At 35.5% G+C, this 25,812-nt stretch overlaps 1 protein-coding gene across 1 annotated transcript in view; it reads left to right on the forward strand.

The window, feature by feature from the left end:
- FBXL17 (F-box and leucine rich repeat protein 17) overlaps nt 1-25,812 on the forward strand; it is a 504,442-nt gene that overhangs the window by 328,437 nt on the left and 150,193 nt on the right. Inside the window, exon 8 of the mRNA XM_040492981.1 lies at nt 10,349-10,425. Within this exon, the coding sequence (XP_040348915.1) occupies nt 10,349-10,425 (77 nt within the window). The remainder of the gene's footprint in view (nt 1-10,348; nt 10,426-25,812) is intronic.

The following is a 25,812-nucleotide window of genomic DNA, read 5'->3' on the forward strand; positions in this document are numbered from 1 at the left end:
CAGGCTCCAGGCTCTGAGCCATTAGCCCAGAGCCCGACGCGGGGCTCGAACTCACAGACCGCGAGATCGTGACCTGGCTGAAGTCGGACGCTTAACCGACTGCGCCACCCAGGGGCCCCACGAATTACTTTTAAAAACAGTAAACTCTCTTCTCAACTCTCAATCTTGCTTTTTCTCAGAATAGCAGAATGAATTCCTTTATTTAGTTGGGTAGTTGAGAGAAGTGGTTTTTTTTTTTTTTTATGCAGAACAGGAATGTTAATACTGTTACTCCATTTTGCTACATGGTTTGTTGCTTATGCAGACAGAACTGTAACTATAATCAACAGTAGAGCATTGAGAAATATGCCAGAGATGTGCCGTTCATTTTGATATAACTTTAGAATAACATAAAGCTGAGTACTGGGTTTGGGAGTGTTGCTTGTTCTTGCTGTCAGACATGATGTTGCCTGCAAGGTACCCACAGTCTGAAACAAATGGTGAAATGATTCTTCCTTCCCCATGTTTTTGCAACTTTCTGCAAGGAGAAATTGGGCAATGCTTCCCTCCATGGTTTCTCTCAGTCTTACACACTGGTTTCATTAGCTTTCCACCACTCTCCCTAGGAGCAGAAATGTGTTTCCCCTTCATAGGGAATAGACCGATGACTAGTCCAAGCAGAGCAACCTGGATTTTAGTGATTATGATATTTCAGAGTCAAGACTGCTAAAATTTGTACTAAGTGCATTTATAACAATTATGTGTTTGCTCATTTAATGATAGTATTGGTAAGGGAAAATGTATTTCTTAAGAATTACATTTATAGGGGCGCCTGGGTGGCTCAGTCAGTTAAATGTTTGACTTCAGCTCAGGTCACGATCTCGTGGTTCATGGGTTCGGGTGAGCCCCATGTGGGGCTCTGTGCTGACAGCTCAGAGCCTGAAGCCTGCTTCCGGTTCTGTGTCTCACTCTCTGTCTGCCCCTCCGTCCCCTCAAAAAAATAAATAAAAACTTTTTAAAAAGTAGTTATAACAAAAGAATTACATTCAAAAATGTATACACACATGCACATATATATTATATACTCTTCTGAATGTAAATTAAATGATTGATGATCAAGTCTTTTCATTGATGGATAGAGGTAAGAGAGAATCCTCTGGAAGTGTATTTTATAGGCAAATGAACTTTATATTAGGAATCATTGAATCGGCCTGGTAGCCAGAAAAGCTAAGTAAGATTCAATAGCCTTTCCCTGGAATTTCTGAAATTCATTCTGTTGTATTTACTTAAATATTATTTAAGAAGAAAATTTGGAGGACTTTGTTTCTATATCCTTCAGATAGATAAAAATTAACCGAAACCAGCCATTATTCTTCTGTTGGGATTTACAAAATATAAACTGCATACTTTTCATAAGAGAATTCTTGGCCAATGCCCCTTATTGTCATTTGTAGAAATATGTGGCTGTTTTCTTTCTTTCTTTTCTTTTTTTTTTTTTTTTTGGAAAAAAAAATGTAATTGTTATTTCTTTTTTAAAGTGAAAAAGTTATCTCTTTGTGTAACTACAATGTAGCAGAACAATTAAGCATGACCCAATGCTTCCCTTTCCCATAAGTGTTAGAGCAAAGATTATTTTACCTCTGACATGAACATTAATATGTAATGATATGGGAGAAAACAAGAATAAAGCAGTGGCAGTTTCAGAGCTTTGGAATAGGTTTTTATGAATTCAGCAGCAATGATCCTTAAGCCTCAAAGGGTTCAGAGTTCAGTCTAGCCAAGTATTAGTAAAGTCAAATGTATGTAATGTCTCTGCCTTCATCAAGTCTGTGGGAGCTTTCCGTTTTCTTCTTTGTGGATGAATATGCAGGTTATTTTGTTCCCAGTGCCCTCCCTTTTCCAGCTCCTTAATCTAGAACTCACTCCTTTTCCTTTCTTTTTTCAGAACCTGACAAGAGGCCTTCACTATGCTTTTCTCCCAATTGCAGAATTAATTATTTTTGTGTAATCACTACTGAAAATCACCTGTAAAAATTCTTTTGTTGGCTTTTGCTAAAGCCAGAAATTTTCCAAGCTTAAAAATTTAATGACAAAGTACAGGCTTCCTGAGTATGAATACTTGAAGCGTAGGGGAAACATTTGGAGTGGAGAACGTTGACCTCCTTTCTTTGTGTTTTATTACAGCTATCTAATTATAAGCTTTCAAAGAAATCAAATTAGGTGCCCTCTTCATTGCATTTTAAAATAAATAATCTATTTTTTTTCTTATCACTAAAACCATTTCTCAAGCAAAATTTTGAATGATACATTTGGATGTTTAAAATCACTGTTAGCCAGAGTGAAACCATTCTTTTGACTTTTATAAATTGTCTTTACCTGCTGTGTTTTATAGTCTTCTGAGAATTTGGCTTATCCAAAAAGAGATTTTGTGCCTTCCCAAGTGAGAAGGAAACCTTTTGTCAGCATCTTGTCTGAGTTAACTCCTTGGCTACGCAGGTCATGGGAGGTCTATGTTGAACATCAGTCTTTGGCTCTATCACAGAACTAGTATTGAAGCACGGGCCAGCTCCCAGAGTACAGAGGTTAAAGAGGCAATTAGTCACTACAAAGCCGACTTGTGGTGTCTTCTGGTAAGGAAGTACTTAACTCCTTCCTGAATGATGCCTGAAGTCTCATCTTCTGGGTGCTTTTATATTCCAGTAAAATAATTCAGTCTTAGCCATTTTAAATCAAAGGTGAGCACGAAGTATATGATGTCCGTTAGATTGAGACTTTCTTATCTACTTACAGCAGTTAGGGTAAATGGGGTAGGAATGGGCAGGGAGATTATTATCAATTATATGTGGAATAGTCCACCTCAGTTTCATTTCAGTTGTTTGGAAGCCTAAAAATCTCTTCTAGCTTTAACATTAAAGTTTTGTTTTGTTTTTTTTTTTTTTTTACATTTTTTTTTCAACGTTTATTTATTTTTGGGACAGAGAGAGACAGAGCATGAACGGGGGAGGGACAGAGAGAGAGGGAGACACAGAATCGGAAACAGGCCCCAGGCTCTGAGCCATCAGCCCAGAGCCCGACGCGGGGCTCGAACTCACGGACCGTGAGATCGTGACCTGGCTGAAGTCGGACGCTTAACCGACTGCGCCACCCAGGCGCCCCAAAGTTTTTCTTTATTATTGGTGGTGGTAGTGGGGCGTGGTGTGGAGCTTGCCAGAATCTTGCATCACTTTTTTTCAGAAGGGGAGTGGCTTCTGATGAATTACAATTCACTAAAATGGACCATAGCTTTATATGTTTTTATATTCCTGAGTCTTTTTTTAAGGGCCTGGGCTTTTGCTTCCACACAATAAATTTTTGTAACATGTAGAATAATAAAATCTTCTCTTTTGTCCTTTGTCTAAAAATATGCCAGAAAACCATAGAAGTAGCACCAGTCTTAACAGTATCAACATTTTGCAGTGCCGTATTCCCCCAGAGATGTTGATAATAAATTGATGGAACCCCAAAAAGTTTAAAGGAAGAGGAGGTTTTTTAACTTTTCCTGTTTCAAAGTAACTACGTTTTCCCCCACTGAGGAATGAATACACTGCTGAATTAGAAAGTCTTGCCTTTACATTTCTTCCTCCTTTCTTTCTAGGATTTCCTTTAGTCCTGAAATATAACTTTTTTCAATTTTTTTTTTTTTTTTTTTTTTTTTTTTTGCTCCTAGGTGGGAACATTATTATTAACAATAACAAAAATAAACAACAGTTGATTTATCAAGGTTATAAGTATTATGTCCATCATTTTATAATAATGTGGCTTTCTGATTATATCTTTTAATGTTTCTAACACATAGTTTGCACTCAATAAAGCATGGTTGAAATAAATAAATAAATAAATAAATAAATAAATAAATAAATAAAAGCATTGGATCTTTTTTCTGTTTCTTGCATATTTTGAGGAATGCTCAGACTAAGTGAGCTCAAGTTGTTAAATAATGATTTAGTGTAGTTGTGGTAAAAGGATGGGACAATGGCTAAAATTAAAAATAAGACTTTGGATAAATGTATCTGAAATATTAAAGCCAAATCCATGTTTGTCACAAATTTGTTGGCTTAAGCTCCCTTTGGGGAAACCTTTAACCATCTTGTTTCTTAGTAGCTTAAAGAAGATGTACATTTTTAAAATAGTACAGGCTTCATTCTATCCAAAAAACATTTTTAAAATACTCTGCGAAACATCCAAATTATATTAAAACATATTTTACTATATAAATGAAGAAGCAAAATATTTCAGTTAGAGCTGATTTGTAATGGTCATTCCTAAATATATTGGAAAATATTATTTTGTTGTTGTGTACTCCTTTTTCAGCACTGACTCCTACTAGCTTTCCAGTTGGGAAGCCTACCTAATGTTAGAGATGCTTACGGAAAGGCTGGTCCAGAAGGATCAGCAATGACAACATCTGCTCTGCCTCCTCAAAGGTGTCTAAAGGTGCAAACCCCTAGGACTTAGGTTTCAATAACATTTCAATTTATAGGTCACTTATTGTAGTAGGTACTTACCGTAATAAGTCTACTTACTGTACTACTTACTGTAGTAAGTCTCTCTTTCACTATCCATGTGACAAAATGGGCATCAGTTCTCTACTGTTTTAAGTAGCAAATGCCTAAATTAATCTTAGGTCCACTAATCAGATATCAGCTTTCCAGAGAATAACGTTTTGTATGTGAGAACTTAATGAGTGTCCCACGATAACTATTGTTAACTGGTGGAGCTGGTGACATTTTGCATGTCACTGCTAGTCTTTGCCCCTGTGGTATATTAAGAACATGCTCTGAGCAAATGCTTTTAGCATTTTCATTGCAAGTCAACCTTTAAAAAAAATATGTTATGGTGAACATGTCTACTATGAGAATATCTTCAGAAGTTTACATGAGAAAATAGACTTGCATATTTTTTGGTATCATGTTGTAAATGGAATAGACTAGAAGAATGTTTACACAAAAGTGTATCATAAAATACAAAGCACACTCAGCATATCATTTTGATGCTGTTGTGTCTTTCATTTGTCATTACGTGTAGCTGTTTAAGTTAAATACAACAGTAACTACTGCATACCATTTCTGTGAGGTTAAGGTGTCCTATTACTAGAAAAAGTAACTGTAAATGGAATGTTTATAGATGAAATTATAGTGACATGTAATAAGGAGAAATGTACTATTATTAATAGATTATCGGGTCGATTCGTCTTGTACATGTTTACCTGTAAATGTGTCTTTTTTTTTGTAAATAGAAATCGTTTATATAGGGCATTTTCGGAAAGCAAGATACACCTGTAAATCATGCCAATTCATTTGCTGCACTGGGATTGGATTATTCTTCAGTAAAACTCAATTGGAGGATTTAGAAAAATCAATCAAATATCATTATTCTTTCCATAAGATGCCAAATTGTATTTTGGTGACCTCTGCTATCATTTAAATGACCTGAAGTCAGGATGAGCTTTTGTAGCACAGAATTGGAGTAAGTTTGCTCTGTTGTTGCTCTCCTTAGATCTTGTAAATCCTTTTTATTCCTTTTTCATTTGTATGTGTCTTTGAGTTGCAGCTTCTTATGCTTTTATAAGCTATATAGCATAGGGTGGCTTTTTGGCTTGCTCAGTTTCAAGAAATGATGAAAATGAAGTTATATTCCTTAAACCCCCCCAATAGATCACTTTTACAATGTGTTTGCATTTCAGGAGTTTTAAAGTTTGATCTCCATGTTTATTCAACCTTAAACATACCTAGCTCCCCATTGTACTTATTTGCCAATTACTTTACAGCACTTTTCATACTTTTTGTTTTAAATCTGTGGGGTTGTTTTTGTCTTGTTGCATTTTTCCTCTCCTTGAAGTTATATCTATTATTCAAATATAAAAGTGACTTAGGAAAGAACATCCTAAAGTTTATTTAGAAATTCACCAAGCCACATACTAATGCATCTCTAATGGGGACATTTCTTTCCACACCTCTAAGGTGATTGAGCCTGTCCTTTAAAGTGAGATTTGTAAACCAGTGTCTGGCAGCTCCAATTAGCTTCTTTTGGGTTTGAAGCACATCACAAACAGTAACAAGGTCTCCTAGGACACTCCTCTTGCAAGCAATGTAGTCATATTTCCTCATTAGTTCTTTTCAATTGTCACTAATGCCATGTTCTAGCTTTTGAGTAGGAGACAAAAAACATAAAAATTTGGTATGTATGTAGAATGGGCCATTGTTTTCCATAATTCAAGGCTCTTTTGAATTCCTTTGATAGTTTTGAAGCTTACACAGCTTAATTCATTAACCTTTACCCTTCACATAAATCAGGTGATTAGGAATCTATTGCTAAGGAGACAGATTTTCCCTCCACTGAAACTAAGTAAATGCTTTTTCTTCTGAAAAAAAAAAAAATCCTCTATAGCTGACAAAAGTAACCTTTTTGTTGCTTTTCGAATTTCATCAGATGTTTCAGGTGCATTTTAAAACATTATCAAAAGCAAGTGAGCATAACATTGCATTATTATAAATAATAATTCTGGATGCTTTGGATACTTTGGAGCAGGTTTACTGTCACATTTTGGAATTCTAAAAGAGTTTATATGTATATATGTATGTATACACACACACATATGTACTCAACAGCTGTTACTCAAGAATTTACAGTGGTTGCAAATTTTAAATCTTTTTTCAGAACCCTGCCAAAGCATAAAAGAAGAAAATAATTTGAGGGGAGGCAATTCAGAAGAAACTAAAATATATTGATCCTAGAACATTTGATTTGGATAAATTGTTCATATAGGCCCTCATGTTTATAGAGAATGGTAATACGGGCTTTCAAAGGAGCTAGGTGGTTCTGTGGGTCCATAGACGTGAGAATAGGGTATATTTCGCCAGATTTTTTATTTCTTCTTGTTAAGATATGTCTCACTTTATTTCTCAGAATTTAGGGAAAAGTTTAGCAGACTTATGTTGGATATTTTTTTAATTTGATAATCTGAAGTTTTCCTTTATGCCATTTTCTCATTGTTAATTTCTCCTTAATAATCTTATAGATTGTTTCTTTCCCTAAGGATATAGTTCTTTTTCCAAGTTTTGTAATTCTTTATGTTGTTATGCATTAAGTGAGAAAGCTTTGAATGTACTGACCCATAGAGAATGTCAGTCATACGATATTCTGAGGTTTGTCTTTAGGGATGGTGGGGACAAGCGTGGGGTGAAGAATGGGTAAAAATTGAATTCTAGATTCTGAGTTTAGGGACTCATGGCTTGTCCCTCAGGACAAAACTATAATTTATCACTGAAATTAATGGATATCCTCCTATGCATTATCTGTGAATAGGAGAGGGGATGGAGAAACAAATGTTTTAAATGTGGTCCTTGTTTCTCTCGCTCTCCTTAAAGATTATCACTTTACAAACATTTCTTTTTTATTGCTACCATTTAAAAACTGACCCTTAAAAAATTATATAAGTACCTGTAGTCAAAAGTTTCAATAACTGCTACGTTTTACCACCTTGTTTGTTGCCTACATAGTGCTATACAGTGAACTGGGAAATGCTGTAATGTTAATACACTAAAGGTCAGACTAGAGCCAAGACTCGAAACAGAGAATTATTTAGAGTAAATGTGGTCCACAGACTATAGTGTTATGCTCACATACTTCCTGTAAATACATACTGTAATGGACTCTAAAAGTTTCAGGAGGAAAGGACAGTCACCATGCAGGTGTCTGTCTCATCATGACCTGCTGTCACTGCAGGCTGCCTAGGAAACTAGACCTGGACTAATCCCTGGATTTCAGGCACTAGCCAGTTGATGTGGGGTTCCATTTCCATCAATTTGCAGTAACAAGACAATACAAACCATTTCCACTTTCAACTCTCAAAAGAACAGGTATTTTAGCTACTTATTTGAAACACTCAATTTTGCGTAATATCGTGTTAAGAGTTTCAGCCTACATTCACAGAACTTGGGGTTCCTTGCTTCAAATATCACACCTTGGAATGATGTGATATTTACATTAAAAAAATTAAGTTTTGCCACACATCTTCCAAGGAATGTTTTTTTTTTTTTCTCTCCATGAGTTTTTATTCAAGGAGTACCTCTGTGTTGTGTGTAACTTCTAGTACACTGGCTGTGATTACAGGGTAATTAAAAGTGTTTGGAAAACCTCATGCAGCTGAACTTTTAAAAACAACAAAAATCCTAGGTGATACTTTGTAAAAGCAAAGTGCTTTTCTCTTATATTTCTTTTCTCCTTTTCTGTCTAAAAGATATTTACTGCTTTCTTGTTAATCATGTGTTATCTCTTGGCTGTCGCCTCTTGAATAAGCTAAATGTACTTGCCATATCTATTCATGATAACTTTCCTCTGACACGCAGTGGAGAAACCTGATGCTCATGGCCTTTCATCAGTTTTTCAAGAGTTTTCATCCAGTGATTGATTATCTTATTTTATATGAATACTGGTTCTTGTTGCCTATGAAATAGCATTTGATCTGGCTTATACAGTGAAATCAATTTGTGTTATTTGCTCTTTGTAGTTTGCTCTGTGTGTCTTTAATGTTCCTATGTGCTTGTGGCATATCTTATAAAGAATCAAGTGACAGGAACACAGATAGGATATTGCATCTGGTTAGAGTTTTTTCACAATCAAATGTAAAATCAGGCATTTTGGACTATTTGGAAAGAGCACGAGAATAAAATAAATGACACAAACATTATTTCTGTACTAATTTATTTTATTTTGTAGTAGTCATACAGAATACTGCATCTGTTAAACTTTTTTGGTAGGTGCTAGAGGAGGACGATGAAACGTACCTTTGCATGAGAGAAGGTAGTCATTTCTTTTAATTTAAGGGTTTTGTAATCATCTAGGGTCTTTATTTTTATCCTTCGCGTGTGAAAATTCATTTTTAAAGTTGTAAATAAAACATAGTTGTTGCCTGTAATGTTTCATCTCCTTTTGCCCTTCCTTTTTTATGAGTTTATTCAAATATTACATTAAAGCCAAATGACATGGAATTAGATTTAAAATTTTCCCTTCATAATAAGCTCTATCAATGGTAATTGCATTGTATTGCTGTTTTAAGTTTTCTGTTGTAGCCATGGAATAACTTCTCTGTTTTTGTCATAAATCGTTTTTTAAAAAAAGCCAAAAACAATGTTTATTCATTTATTCTGAGCAACTTTGAAATGTTTATCATTTCATTAAAACAATATTCTATAAAAATATCTTAAAGGAAAAAGTATGTCTTCTTTATAACTAATTTAACCTTCAGTAATGAATTATGTGAAGTAAAATCATATAAATTTTTCTGACATTTTATGAAGATTCCTACAAATAAGCCAGACAGCAAATAAAATATCTGCAAGGCAGAGATGGATACTCAGTAATTTTTTGATGGATTATACACACAGGTATCAAATTACTTGATCCTTACTTCCTAGAAAAGGTTAATGACTCTTTTTGCTTTTACCCTTTTACTTAACCGTTATTTATAAAGATTAAAACAGCGACTACATTGAAGGATGCATATTCCTACATTTCAGTATGACTGTACAGGTTTTTCTGATATTATGGGAGACTGAGCCACAAAACGGACGGCGTTGTTAATCATTATTTTTAAAGTTCATTCAGTTCTTTACCACATGTTCCGCTATAGCTATTAGAGCTGAGTGCACCATTCAAAAACCTTTTAACTTAAATGAGACCAGAGAAGACTTTAAATCTTACATATCTTTATATTACATATCTATCTATATTATTATATCTATGCAATAATTCACTTAAAATATTAAGAATTAAACATTTTAAAGTAATAGATTTTAAGGTTCTTATGTGTTCAGATTTTTCTTTCATCTATAATTAATGTTATAGATTTTAAAAATATTTCTGATTTTTGTGGAATAAAGCACACAAAAATGTATATTTTAGTGTTATCAAACTCCATCATTAATAATTGAACCAAGAGCCCATCCATCTATATTCTAGTTTCATTATAATTGTTATATATTATTTTATTATGTAAATGACATGTTCTTTATATAGCCTGTGTTTACTAATCTGTTACTAAATGTGACATTACTTTTACAGAACCGTCTCTTTTTCATCACTTTGTTTTTAAAATATACACTAGTCATAAATGTATTTAATCAAAGTCATTTAGGTATTACTACACTTGAGTTTAAAGCAGAGAATATAACACTTTTTCCTGACACACTTGAAAGAAGTTTGTTGAGAGAAGAGAGCTGTGGCATTCATCAAATGCTGACCTCTTCCTGTTACAGTCATGGCCAGACTCTTGCTAATTTAACTTGAAACGCATTAGTGTAACTCACCACTTTCTATGTGTGTGTTTCAGGTGTGTGGAGGTCATTGCAAAGGAAGGACAAAACCTGAAAGAGCTGTATTTGGTGTCCTGTAAAATCACAGATTATGGTATGTAATGAGTCCTTGTCCTATTCCTTTTTCTAGAATTAAAAAGTTACAAAATCTTTGAAAACTTTTTAAAAGAAATCAAGAGCTACTATCTCATAGAGACTGCTCATCTTATGATGTCTGATGATACCAAAGTAAATTAAGAAATCATGAGACGAGGGCCCAGAGTAAAATGAACATGCAGTGTCAATTTTTCACCACATGCAATCACACACTATGTGCATATGCACACATACACACTCACATTGGATTAAAAAGTATGTCTAAAAAAGCTGTCCAGTGAAAATAAGCACGAGCATAATTTAATATTTGATATAATAATAAGTATAACTAAAAAAGTTATTACTTGAGTTAATATGCTTAATTTAATGTCATGTCAAATACATTCCCTGCTGACACCCCAAATGGCACGCTACTTAATGCTTTAAATTTCTTAAAGCATTGGAAACTTCCACACGTAGATATGTAAAAAGTAAAGGGTATACATTTGGATGCAAGATTTTAAATTACATTAATTTTCAATATCTTTCTAAAGTGGAGAAGAGCAAGTTGTTTTAGAAAAAAAATGAAAAGTACGAAATCATCTCATTGGAGTAATAAAAGAGTAACCTAGCCTTTTCTTTTTTGTTCACATTTATATATTTTTTCTTATTAATTTGTATATTTAATCTAAATATAGAGTTTTAAGCAGATATTTGGCATTATGGGAGACTGAAATGGTTTTCTTTCCTCTTTTCTGATTTTTTAATTTGTTCATTTAAATTTGAGAATATGCTTTCTACCTTGAGGGAAACTAATAATTCATCAAGTTTTTTTATTGTTAACTCTGACATATGCTAATAAATGACTCCAATCCTAGGATGTCATGCTGACCATCTGTCCTGGGTTGGAGAGTTGTATTTTATCGGCTACTAAATTCAGCCTTTAGAAAAATTCTATGCAGCTATAATAAAAAATAACATAAAACAAGATTTGGCTTAAAATAATGCTAATTTCTTTCCAGAGTTTGTTTTTTATAATGGTAAATGAGCCTTATGTTGATTTATTCATAATGTTTTTGGGTTGTTGGTTTTTGTTTTGTTTTATTTTTCTTATACCAGGCAAAAGGAGTGTTTTGATAGGTTTTTCTTTTCTTATAGTTTGTTTTCTGGTTTGGCATATTACATTGCCCCTTAGATACAGTAATTCTAAAACCTTCAATATCTCCCTATTGTCTAGGCCTTAGAGAGTTCTCTCTGTCCAACCCAGGGCATATACTCAATACCTATGGACTTGTTAATCAGCTAATATATTCATTCATTCCAAACTCTTTACTTAGCATTCAAGCTCCTTTACTCTTAGTCTCCTGCCTGCCCCTCCAATCTAATTTTATATATTTCTCTCCTTTACCTATTCAGTGCCAATGTCAGATTGCTAATTGCCACTAGAGCTATGGATTAAGTTCCTTAGAATGAACTCTTCAAGGTCCTACAGTGGAAAATATTGCTAAAATGACACTCTGTCCCAGCACCTAAGTTAGCAAGTGCAAAGAAATGATTCAGAAGATACAGAGAGGAGAAAAATCTTTGGACTTGAGACTTGATCAAGTTCAAGCTTTGTTCTTTATCTGTTCTTTGGCCATAGAGAAGTTCCTTCACATCTCTGAGGCTCAGTGTCCTCATTTTTAAAAATGGGGAATTCATGTCTGATTCATATTTATGTACCTGGTACCAGGTCTAATGATTAGCATTGAAAAATGTTGATTTCCTATATAGGAGGTGGAGAGGGAAAATTTTTTATACAAAATTCTTCTACCCTTTTTCCTTTCCTGGGTTTTGGAAGAGGTTTTTATTGTTAGTGTTGCTGTTGTCTGTGGTTATTATTTATTGCTATTGTTTATTGAAATTATCATGTTTTGGTGTTTAGAAATTTTAGAATTTTTTTCTTCCAGTGAGGTGAAAACTATGTTAAAACCTTGCCAATATGATTTACATTTATTCATATCTCTGAATTATTTGAGTCGGTGGATTTCTGCACATTAGGATCACCTGGGGAATTTCTAAAGCATACTGATTCCTGAGTCTTATTCAGGAGTAATTAAATCAGAATTTCTGTGAGGTGGGGCCCAGGCAAAGGTTTTATAAAACCTTCGTAAATGATGTTATATCAGCCAAAGTTGAGAACAACTGATCCAGTCCATCTGAAAGCACCAGAGATGGACATTTAGGGGACTTCCTTGCCATGTTGATGAGAAATCTGTCACAATATTTCCAGTATCTTAGTTCCTTCAGCGTTAAGCTCTCTGTCTCACTTCATCTCTCTTCCATCTTTCCTGAGGTTTTAGGTATTCAAAGGGTTCATGGTGAAAGTCAGTGTTCATCTATGGATTCTGTTCTTCAAAATGTTGGGGCACAATTGAGGAGGAGGGGTAAAGGTCGATAGTTTATGCGATTGTACTATAATTGCTATTTGATTATAAAATTAAAACAAATCATTGAAAGTTCAGATCCGTTCATCTCTTTTTCCCTGGTAACATGCTGATAACACATGAATAATTTTTGTCAGAAAGACAGCAAAAGGATTATCCTTTGTTAACCAGAGAAGCAGTGTGTTATTGGAGGTAAGTGCTCTGCTGGGGGAGGCTGGCTGTGATCCTTTGCTCTGTGTTAATTATAAATTTTGGGATGGAAAAACAGATGCCTATTTTCTTCTTTAGCTGGATAAGTAGAGATATATTCCATAGAACTTTTAGATTATTAAGGCTACTTAAAATTGTGAAATTTGATGCACACCTGATACTGGGGGAGTTTTATCCTTTAAGAGACTCCTCCATAATTCTGCTTCCTATGGCTTTACTCATATTCGAGCTAGTTAGTCTCATCCTCATCTCCTCCCTCTGTGATGCTGTGTTTGTACATGCTTTCATTATAGTATCCCAAGATTTTTGAAGTTTTTTGCAGAATGCATTGATTCAGAAACAGCAGCCCGCCTGGCGTATCATTTGTAATTTTTGTCAAGATTCTCACAGATGTTGAATGCGGTATTATAGTACTTAGCAACACCTGGCCAGGCTGTTATGAAGTTATGTTCATTTTAATTGATGTATGATATAGTCGTCATGAAGAAAACTATCATTCTAATAGGCTTCTTATTCCCATATTGAACATAGATCTTTATGGTAAAGGATGGCAATTATAAACAAATCAATAATTCAGGCACAGCTAAATGGAAAATATAGTCTTGGGAAATTGCTCCCTGAAGAGAAATCTAATATCGTCACTCTTCTTTCCCTGAACAAATAAATGTTATGTAGGCAGTATCGTGGGGGGAAAAAACCCTCAAACTTAGGAGTCAGAGAGTTAGGTTAGAATCCAGCTTTGCTTCTACTTTTCTTTATGACCTTGAGCAAGTTACTTAACCTCCTAGTTTTGTCATCTATTAAGCACATAATAAAATGTACCATAAAAGGTAGCGAATATGAATATAAAACATCTGCGTTGTACCTAGTGGCATAAGTGGGTATTCATTCATTAGCAGTTCTTAAAATAATAGAATCATCTCTTTCTCTGAAGAAGAATCGGCTCTCCTCCTCCTCCTCCTCTTCCTCCTAGTGTGGCTTTCCTGTCTGTGGGAATCATGATCTAGAAGTTTGACCTGTACTTGCCTCATTGACTTACATACCTAAGCTATGTCAACCACATTCTTATTAGTAGGGAATAAAGGAGAGATGCAGCAGAAAGTTCAAAATCTTTCATTTGCCTCCCTAGTTTTTTCCTCATCTCTTCTTCATTTTTGTTGGGATAATTTTCTCCTGGCTCCCCTTATGCTTTCTTTTGTTCCTCTAAGAATTTGTCAGCTGATAGTTTTTAACCTACTTTCTGCTTACCTTCAAACGCTTTTCTGTTCAATGTTCTCTGGAAAATTGTATCCCTGGGATTAAAAGGAATACAAGGAGTAGAAAGTCATGTGTATCCTTCAAGCCTGTGGGCATCAGAGCCAGTCTGTCTTGGACCGCATGGCACAGAGCATGTGGCGGGATGAATGGGATGGATGAATAAAGCACTTACCTCCCCTAGCGTTTCCATAGTGAGTTTTACCAGTGTGGCCCTATGTCAGGGAGCAGTTGTAAAAAGGGCCCTGTTTTCTTTCTGGGTTGTTATCACATTTCCTTTGACCTTAGCACTCCTAAGGGCCCTAGAAATACACTCTAGAGGATATCTTTTTGCTTTCCCTCTCAAGTTGTCAAATAACCTTTAATTAAAGAGGACTGTAAACACTTAACTCTGACATCGATATTTGGGGCCTACAAGGTCACTGACAACCCACAGGGCCATTCTGTGCTGTTCCACAGGCTCCTCTGTCTCTCCCACAGGCCCTGGGGCTACTCTTTCAGCACAGTCTTTGGTTACCCCTTCTTCTGCTTGCCATTGGTCTTCTGCCTGATTTGGGACTTTTAAACCTAACCTCAAGGTTTGCCACAAAAGCTTTTGGATTGCTCTGAGCAAAAGGTCTCCCAAGTGAAGGAGGTCACTATTCCCATGGTGATCATTTCAGATGTCATTTCAGTTGGCCTGCTGCACAGAAGACGTGATACGTATTCATTCTGTCAGCAGATTGATTCAGCACCTACTATGTGATGTGTTCCATACTACGTGCAAGACATATATAGTTTCTGTATTCCTGGAGATTTCATTCTGATGGGATTGAGAGGACAGGACTAACTTGCTCATTTAAAAAAAAGGAAAAAAAAAAAAAAAAAAAAGTAATGCATCTTCTTCCAGACAGGAAGAATGGCAGGGAGTGGCCTGCTGACATTAATCTGTGCTTTGGTGTAATCCACGCCTCACCCCAGCCTTGTTGAACTTTGAACATTATTGAAAGATTTATAGGTTGTGCATTCCCTACCTCTTCTTGAGATACCAGATCTCTTCAGCTGTTTGTTAACTCAAATTGGGATCCTGGATGCATTATCAAAACAAGTATGCACGTTGAAGAGACAAAAAGAAACCCTGACAAGTATTCTGGATTACACTCGTATCAAGAGGGCTTCATCTTTTCTTGTCAAACCAACACTGATAAAGTATTCAAGAAAAAGTCTCATACCAAAAATAATTTTGCTCTTTTTTATATTACTTTATTTTTCATATTATTAGGTATGCATTATATACAATGATATTCCACTTAAAATTAAATCTCTGGTTTTTCCTTTTACATTTTGTTTCATTTTCAAATTGTATTTCAACGTGTTCCAAGATTGTTGGGTAAGATTCAGCTCCCTTTGTCAGCAGGAATAACTCTAATAGTTGTAAAGTGACAGAGAAGAACTTTAGAAAATACATTTGCAAGTCAAAAAGAATGTCTTATTGTTTACTGTTGATTATTCATGCTTTCTTTCCATTCTATCATTTAAATATAGATAGCTTTTATTGTTTCTAACAAAATAGTACTAAATTGCTAAACCTTCTATTGTTGCAAATTTCCCTTGTTTATGTGTCCATCTTGAAAGTTACTTCTTTTCACTTCTAATTCTCTATTTCTATTCCTGAAGTTCCTCACTGTTAGATTGATATACCTACTGTTGTACTTAGCAAATATTATATTCATTTTTTTCTTCTCAGTAATTGTCGTAATTTCTCACCAAACATTTGGTATTTAATTGCAATTTTTTCTGAATGTTTTTCTTTACTCAACAGCAAAGAGATTGTTGACTTTCTTCCCTATTTCCTAGGTCATCCTAAGACTGCATCTACATAACCTTGAAGTAAAAGGCTGAGCAGTAACAATGCTTATCACTCTGCCTTGACATAACAGACTACAGAATCTCAAATCTATTGAGAAGGACTAAAGACGTTTCTTCAAGTTAATGCTCCCATAACCAATTCACAGGCCAGCTTTAGCTTCATTAATATAAGAAGTTTTTTTAAATTAAGAAACCTTTAACCTACATTAGCAAGACAAATGGACCAATTTCTATTTGCTTGCTCCTAAACTTTCTTATACCTCCAGATGCATGTATGTTGTTGCTCTAAATTAGTTTTTTTATAAATAAATACTAAATTTCTATATTTAACTGAATCATTAACTAAAATATTCACTTTCCAACTTTCCTCAATTACTTCTAACATTTCTAAAATGTAGCATTTAATTTTAATTTTAATTAGCTGTTTTTAACATTAATCTTATAAAGGAGGCCTATTATAGATAAAGAAATTTGTCCCAAATCACACACTTTTGAGAGTATGCATTCTAAGCATTTGTTTTCCCTGTAGTATGCTGTATTATTATTGAATTTTTATTATTATCAGTGACAACTAGATCTAAAAGGGACTACAGTGAACACCAAGATAATTGAAATAATACTATGTTTCCAGTATCCTACATGAGAAACAATTTCCTAGTGTTTAAAACTTCTTGAAAATAGATGCCTTGAATAGTAGTGAGTTCTCTATTACAAGAATTATTCAAGCTGAGGGGCACCTGGCTGGCCCAGTCAGTGGAGCATGCTACTCTTGATCTTGGGGTTGTGGTTTGGAGCCCCACATTGACTGTAAAGATCACTTTTAAAATTTTTTAAAAAAAGAATTATTCAAGCTGAGATAATCTCTTTAGGAGAATGTGGAAAGATGGAAGCATTGAGTAAGGAATTGACCTATATGATGTTTAAATTCCTTCTAATCCTGCGATTTATTCTGGACTGGTTTTATGTTTTGTTTCATTCCACAGATGTTTACTGTATAACTGCTGGCTGGGTGCCGTGGAGGATACCGAGTTGGATAGGAAGTTTACTCTTTAACATTGAGAAGGAAGATAGAAACAGTGAAAAGTTTTTTAACAGATTAAACAATATGATGAGGTCAAAGAAAAAAAATAGGCCCTACAAGATATAGGGTTTTGAGGGGCCGATCATCAGGGATTGAAATCACTGGGGAAGCGTCTGTAATGGAAGAGGCATGGGAGGACAGAGATAAGAAGGAAGGGCATTTGAGGTAGTACAGCCCTAGGAAAGGCTCAGAGCAAGAACAGGTGTCTGAATGGATGAGTTTGTATGCGTTGGTTAATCTAAAGAAAGAACAGAAATCATCCAAAGTGATTACGTGCACACACGGGCAAATTTTGAAGAAACCTTATGAAAATATTCTAGTTGAAAATTCAGGGTAAGTTCCAACTTTCATCTCAACTTTTCCTGTCTTATTCACCATTCCCATGGTAACAACTTCATTTAACATATATAAAAGGAAACACTACTTTGGGTTCTAACTACTAATCAAGTATCCAGTTCAATTGAAAGAAATCTAATGTAAACTTTCATGACAATAATCATAATGATAGAATAGTTAACATTTTTTGGGTGTTTTCTGTAGGCATTATTTAACCCCCTTAATGCCCCACTTTAGATAGTACTGTTAATATTCAGGCCTACAGATGTGGAAACTGAGGCCTAGAAAGGCTCAGGTTCACATAGTTTGTTAAGTAGTGGTATGATAAGGATTTAATAGTAAGTCAGTCTCTTGTATAATCACTCATAGGTCAGTGATGTCCTTAAAAGTATTTATTACTAAAAAAGCGTTGCTAGATTTTCCCAGTTGTCAGAGCTTAAGAAATGTGACTGAATTGCACGCCACCATGTTTGTCCATCTGTGGACAAACACTGTCACAAAGCTACCCTGTAAGATCTAATTATATAGTTACAGAACTTAATAGGTTTAATGTGCTTATTCATCATAAGTTTGTTATGCCAGCACCAAATATCAGTTGCATTCTGTGATTAAACATTCCCTAGCCAGAAGATGGAGACTCTCATTGATGTTCAATGTGTAATCATGTATTCAACAAATATTTTCTTAATAATTTCAACACTATATATAATTCTTCATAAGTAAAAAATTTTTCTTACATCTCCTACCTAAATTATTCCCCAGAATTGGCACTTGGGTGGCTCAGTCGGTTAAGCATCTGACTTCAGCCCAACTCATCATCTCATAGTTCATGAGTTCAAGCCCTGCGTGGGGCTCCTGCTGTCAGCACAGAGCTTGCTTTGGATCCTCTGTGTCCTTTCTCTCTCTCTGCCCCTCCCCTGCTCCCTCTCTCTCTCCCTCTCTCTCGTTCTCTCAAAATAAATAAACACTAAAAAAAATTTAATTTTCCCCCAAATTTATGAAGGAAGCAGAAATATTATTGCTCTTTTTTAGTAGAGGAGAAAGTTGAGCCCAGACAGGTTTTAATTAATTAGCAAATCTGGAACTAAAATCTCCTACTTCAAATCATTTACTGGATTATGTGCAGATAACTCCTCAAATGTCTCTGTTTTTCATATACAAATGATTTTTTTCATTGAAACAGTCTTTAAAAGCAATTTTAGCCAATAATAAATGACCTAATTTCATAGCAACTTTTTAAAAGTACAGTTATTTCTAGAGATAAGCAGTCATGCGGTTCTCAAAAACATAAGCAGTTGTGCTCCTCTTTAAATTCATCTCCCTTGAACCTGAGCCCAGAGGTTCCTGGGGCCTCAGTGTCATCACCTGTCTCAGGTGCCCCTTCCTTTCCTTCCCTTAGGAGAGCCTCTTCCAAGAATGTTCTCAGAAAAGTCAGAATGGACTCTCTCTTCCGTGTGGCTTTGCACTCTACCTCCTCTATGCCCTTTAATTTTAGAGCTCCCCATTTTCTGAGATATGAAAAGGAGGAGTAGAAAGGGAGAAAAAAAAAAAACAAGACCTGCATCTCTTCCTTCTAAAGCATCAAACCACATCTCCTCCACTTGCAAGCATTCTCTAGGGTTTCACCCTCTCTTTGAAATGATTTTACTCTCCCCAGCTGATGTTTGACTAAATCTTTTTTCATTATTTGCTGACTAATTACCTACTTAAGATACTTGGCATCTGATTTATTTTAAAACAAAACAAAAACATTTATTATGTTTCCCCTTAGAAAGTGGTAGCACTTACAATAAAATATAAATTGAACATTAAAATAATTGATTTTACTGCATGCATGTCTGTCACTAGTTAGGCTCACATCATTATGTCCACTAACACTGATAGGATTGAGCTTTACAGACTTTATAGAAGGTCTTTCTCTTTTCTTTTTTTAGCAGCGCTTCCTTATAGTAATAGCAACTTTCCATGATCAACTTTTTGGTCTACCTGCGTTCAATTTATATAGGAAAGAAAAGACTAATACATGACTTTTTCTCTGTATTTACTACCTTTCCTCTCTTTATGTTTCCATCATCCTCCAAAGGTGCCAGTGAAGAGTTGTTGTTGTTGAATTATCATTATAAACTCAGCAATCCCTTACAGTCAGTTTGTCCTATCTTTGGTAATGGAAGCTTCTTCAAGTTGGTTCCCATGTGCCTTTGATATAGACTGATTACGTCAGATACAACAGGCTTTGTGCATTTCATATTAGAGGCGTGGCATCAGCTGCTTTTCTAAAGAGCTCTGGTTCTTTGAATTAGGCTCTTTTTTTTTTTAATTTAGAAAATTTCATCTTTTTTTTTTTTTTAATTTTTTTTTTCAACGTTTTTTATTTATTTTGGGACAGAGAGAGACAGATCATGAACGGGGGAGGGGCAGAGAGAGAGGGAGACACAGAATCGGAAACAGGCTCCAGGCTCCGAGCCATCAGCCCAGAGCCCGACGCGGGGCTCGAACTCACGGACCGCGAGATTGTGACCTGGCTGAAGTCGGACGCTCAACCGACTGCGCCACCCAGGCGCCCCGAAAATTTCATCTTTTAAAGTCTGTTGCGCTCTGAATCTTATGTCACCATATAAGACTATTACTGTTTTCTTTTGTTCCTCCAGCTTAAAACTTATACTGTATTTCATCACAAGTCCAACCTTCCCATTAAACTCAGCAATTCAGCCCCTGAGTTTTAAAGCATCCTTATTTAGAGATTCCCAACACACTAGAAATTTCTAGTTCCTTGTATCCAACACTCTCTTCATCTTACCTGCATGTTCTGCTTTTGGAGAAGTTAGAGGTGGGAATTAGAAGGGAGAAGTAATTTTACATTTTAGCTACTCCAGCTTTTTGGAGTTTCCTTCTGATTTTGTTTATGATTTGTTTGCTGCATTTGTTTTAAGTGTAAAATTAGACCTCTTGGATCCATTTGGAAGTAAGTAGAAAATTGTTCAAACTGTATGGTCTTCTATAATCTCATTCAGGACCTTCATACTTTCTTGTCTTACCGTGAAAAATACGTTTTGCATTTAAAATGCTTGTTGGACTCTCACTAAATTGATTTTATCACTTACCAGAATAACCAGGAGTTGACGCTGCTGTGGTTCAACTTCTCCTTCGGTATATAGGTAAGAAATACATCTGTCAGTGACCTGCTCAGGAGTAGAAAACTGATGAATTTCCTTGCTACAGAATGGTCACCATTCTTCTTGGGGTAGCAGATGCCAATCTTCCCATGCTCATCAAATCCCACATGTTGCTTTTATTATCTATGGAATAAGGGGTTAGTGGTGCTTCTGTCTCGTATCTTTGGGAGTAAGAGAACCAAAGAGATTCTCTTGATGATTGATTTCACCTTAGATAGTTACTAAATGGAACTTTCTCCTGAGGCAAAAAGGTAGTTTTGTTAATTTCCTAATTTGGTAAATCCAGTGTACTTTTAAATATTAAAGTGTTCATTTTAACGCTTATCCTAAAACATTTCCTTGGGTTTATAAGACTCAGTCACCTAAAATTTATCTGTCAAATATGTTCCTTTTCTTGGGTTTATCTGCATGACATTAAATAAATAGTTTGAACTTTTCAACTTTTCAAACAATTGTGTGGAGTTGACGTGGCTGATCCAGCCTGTGTGTGTCTGTGTGCAATGTGTGCTGAGTACCTGAAAGTGACTTGTCTTTCATTATGAATGACTGAATGTGGGCAGAGAAAAGGAGATTTTAAAAATTGGAAATAAGAAGTAAACAAAAGAAAATTCTGTCTGTCTTCAGTGAGTTAGGGTAGGTTTCTATTTGTTATATAATGTAGCCTTTCAAAATGAACGACCTTTATACTGATAGAATGTAAAACTTGCTTACCATGATACTTTTATGTGGCAAATCATTCTTAGAAGAAAAAAAAATTAGTAGAAACTAGCTGAGTACTGTCTGATGATTGAATGATGACTTTTAATCATCTCTCTCTCTTTCTTAGATGAAATTTCCCACTTTTTCCCTTCCTACTATCTCTTTCTTCACATTTATGTCTAGGAGCTTCTCCAAGAAAGCAGTTTTGCTTTGAAGATATTGTATTTCCTCTCAGAAAGGATTCTTCTGTTCTTTTAGATTTAAAATCACAATAATACCCTGGTAGGCTCCATCCCCTTCCCTGCCCTCTGTCTATCTGAGAATCTCTCTGAAGTCAGCCTTGGAAAGTCAGATTTGGAGATTAGAAGTCCAGAGATGCTTCTCTGGTGTACTGAGGACAAGACCGGCGTGCGTGAAGCAGCTCATGACCAAGCTGAAATCATCCAGCATGACATTCTGAATGTGCTTGAGGAGAATATATTTGAAATTTTAAATCCCGTATATCCTATAGTAACCAAACACTTCTTTCAAATGAATGAGAATAATATATATATATATATGTATATATATGTATATAATTATACATATATAATAGCATACAATTGAAGCCAATTTTGAACAGCAATAAGGAACTTAACATTTCAGCTCTACAAAATAAACGAAGAGTTTGAAATTCAATCAGTCCTATTTTATGTTGAGGCAAATGTACTTGGCTTTTTCTGAGAATCATACCTTCTGCTCTGGTTTACATAAGAAATCACATGAAATCCTTTAAAGCATTCGTTTTCAACTTTGCCATCACAACACACCTTGCAATCAAGGTTTGGAAAGGATTTATTTTCTAAAGAATTATAAATTAGAACAAATTTAGTAATTTCTTCTTTTCACTCACTTGGATTCTGGCAAAATTTTCTTGAGCAGCAGAAGGAGGGATGAGTTTAGCAAGCATATTGAAATTTGCACATAATTTATGGGTTCTTTGTTGTCACAGCTTTTGGCATGTGGTACTTACCAGTATACTGTTATTAATTATTTACATGCTTGTGACATGTGTTATTATGAAAGCCAGTCACCTCCTCCCCATACACATATCCCTCCAAATTTCTGTTGTGTTCTTACTTCAACAACGTTTTGGGGCTAGAGCACATTTAGGGAATGCACACGAGTATGTGCTATACGTGTCAGTATTACCCATTATACTCATCATTCTCTGGAGGAAAACACAGATTCTAGAGCTGGGGGCCAGTGAGGACAATGGGACACCAAACAGCACAAACCTGAAGAAAGACCCTCTCCTCTACACACACAAAGGCTCAAAAGGCTATGCCTTTCCACAGTATGCTGGTTTTCTTGTGCCACTCATACTTCATCCTTTTGCTAGATTGTTGATCTGAAACTTACTCTACTCATTCGGATTTATGAAAAAATACAGTTTTTAAATTCCTCTTCCAGCAAGTGGTCTTTATTTTTAATAGTTTATATAGCATTTACTTTTACATTTGTTATTTTAAGATACAATGTTTAAATTAGACACCTACTATAATTTCTTATGGTTTCCTGGATATGGCAAGGCTCTTGAAAACATCTTTTTATATGTAGTGGGCTCTACAAATATTTACCTCTGTTTTTCAACTTTAGGAAACCAGTTGAAAATTGTAGAATTAGACTTCGGGGCTGTGTAGTGTGTTTTCCGACTATTGCAAATCTATCTAAATCTACAACCTGCTAGGAAAGATCGAATCCCTTCTAGCTTGTGATTGTAATAAATGATTTGTGTGGACTTGAGTCTGTCTCACAAATGCATTTATTATTTCTGAACCAAGCTTCTGTTCTGTGCCAGGCAGGTTTCTAACTGTGCGTGTTCAGTCCACTGATTGACTGACTGAGGGCCAAATTATTCTCACTAACACATACTCAATTCCCAACTACTACAGAAAAGATGGACTCCAGGGCCAAAATTGGACCCTCACTAACAAAGCTTGCTTTCTGCCACTAGTAATACTTACACAATGAATGAAAATTCAGTGACCTATATTCTTCCATTTAAATCCTTAAAATTTAAATTAAAACTTTGTCAACAGTAATTCTAACCATACTGAGGCAAAGAGAGTGTTCCCTGCAATCTGGCAGCACTAAATGTAATTCATAACTATCAAAAATCCGTTTTCTCTGCATAACTTTAAAGAACGCTCCTGATGTCTTGAAAATTCCATGCAATTTTCTTTAAAAGTTGGTTTGGAATGCCACTGTGCATCTTGAAGCCCACATACAGTGAGTTAAATTACAGCAATAGCATATTTCTCAAGCACCATATAGTTGCAAATCCTTTATCCTGAAGTACATAGTGAAGGATTTTCTCCTTGAACAGTAAAGGAAGTTGAACTTTGGGGTTGTTTCAATTTAACACATGATGTGCTGCACACTTAAAGCTGTGTTTTGCCTTTCTTACTTTTTCTTCTTTATTCATCCCCACTTCCTGTAAAAGGAATTAAGTATATAATTCTGATTATAAAACTGGATCCGTATTATCACTTTTCTCAAAGCATTATTTCCCCACACTGCCGTATGTAAGTACTTACTTTTCAGGGGGTTAATCTAAATGCAGAGTAGAAGCCTGTTTATTCTTCACCACCATTTCTATCACTTCTTATAACCACTGCTGGTCTCCTCTGACTCAGTAAATGGCATTGCTGTTCACCGTGTTATTCTAGCCGAAAGTTAGGTGTCCCTGATGCTTCACTCTTCTTTATACCTCTCATCACATCCACTAATAAGCCAGGGCAGCTCCACCCTTGAAATATATCTCAAATAAAGCCAGCTCCACTGATAACTGCACTGGCCACTTAATTGTATTTCCTATTTGTCATCTTACCTTACCATCTGTTTATCATAGAGCAACTACAATGAACCTTCTAAAAAATTCTTGAATGAAAGAACCAATACAAATATTATTAAAATTAATTTGTCTGTGACTTTAGCATTATGCTGTTTGTCCTGGGTTATAACCATAAGAAACACAAAAAATTAAACATTCGGATGCTTTGCTCGCATTCAACTGAACATTTAGGCTTTTAGCCATCGTAGACCACCATTGGCACAGTTTATTCAGAAGGATGAGGATGGGAACCTTCTCTTGCCAGAGGACAGTCCTCTTCTCTAGGAGGCCTTGCACCAGTCCATCACACAGCTCACCCAGCAGTCAGGGAAGTATTTTCTTTCACCACCAGATGAAAGTTCAAGTGCAAGGAGATGAGATCCATATGGTGTGGGTGTGGGCACTGCCCTGGCTTAGAAATTTCATACCCCCATGAACGAATGTCTCTTGTAATGGTCAATAGGCACAGCATCTAGCATCCCTGAAAGTTACATGAATCGTTACATGAATGACTGCACTGAAGAAATCCAAAGCCGTGGTGTCCCCATCAGGTATTTATAGTACTCTTAAACCACTCAGATGCTGTCTACCAATTAGCTGCCATTGTTACTATAAGCAATGTTGCCTAGTAACATAGTTAATGTACCGTTTGAGGGGAACAGATCTAGGAAGTTAACCAAAGGTCAACTTCTCATTCAGAAAGGGACAAGCTTGTTAGCTCTCTAGTCACTGTAGGATTTTTAAGTCAGTGTTAGATTTTACCTTAATTTTATTTTTCTTATTTTTTTTTCTTTCAAGTTTTTATTTAAATTCTAGTTAGTTAGCATATAGTGTATGTGGTATTGGTTTCAGGAGTAAAATTTAGTGATTCATCAGTTACGTGTAACACCCAGTGCTCATCATAACAAGTGCTCTCCTTAATGCCCATCACCCATTTGGCCCATCTCCCTGCCCCACCTCCCCTACAACAACCCTCAGTTTGTTCTCTGTAGTTAAGAGTCTCTTATGGTTTGCCTCCGTCTCTCTTTTTTTTTCTTCCTTCCTCCATGTTCATCTGTTTGGTTTCTTAAATTCCATATATGAGTGAACTCATGTGGTATTTGTCTTTGACCTATTTTGCTTAGCATAATATACTCAAGCTCTATGCACGACATTGCAAATGGCAAAATACCATTCTTTTTTGATGGCTGAGTAATATTCATTCATATATGTATACACACATCACATCTTCTTTATCCATTCATCAGTCAATGGACATTTGGGCTCTTTCCATAATTTGGCTATTGTTTGATAATGCCGCTATAAACATCCAGGTGCATGTATATCTTCAAATAAATATTTTTGTATCCTTTGGACGAATACGTAGTAGTGCAGTTGCTGGGTCGTGGGGTAGTTCTATTTTTAACTTTTTGAGGAAGCTCCTTACTGGTTTCCAGAGTAGCCACACCAGTTTGCATTCCCACCAGCAGCGTAGGAGGGTTCCCCTTTCTCTGCACCCTTGCCA

Source organism: Herpailurus yagouaroundi, unplaced genomic scaffold (genome assembly GCF_014898765.1).
Source record: "Herpailurus yagouaroundi ecotype Mexico unplaced genomic scaffold, PumYag 29, whole genome shotgun sequence".
NCBI lineage: Eukaryota > Metazoa > Chordata > Mammalia > Carnivora > Felidae > Herpailurus > Herpailurus yagouaroundi.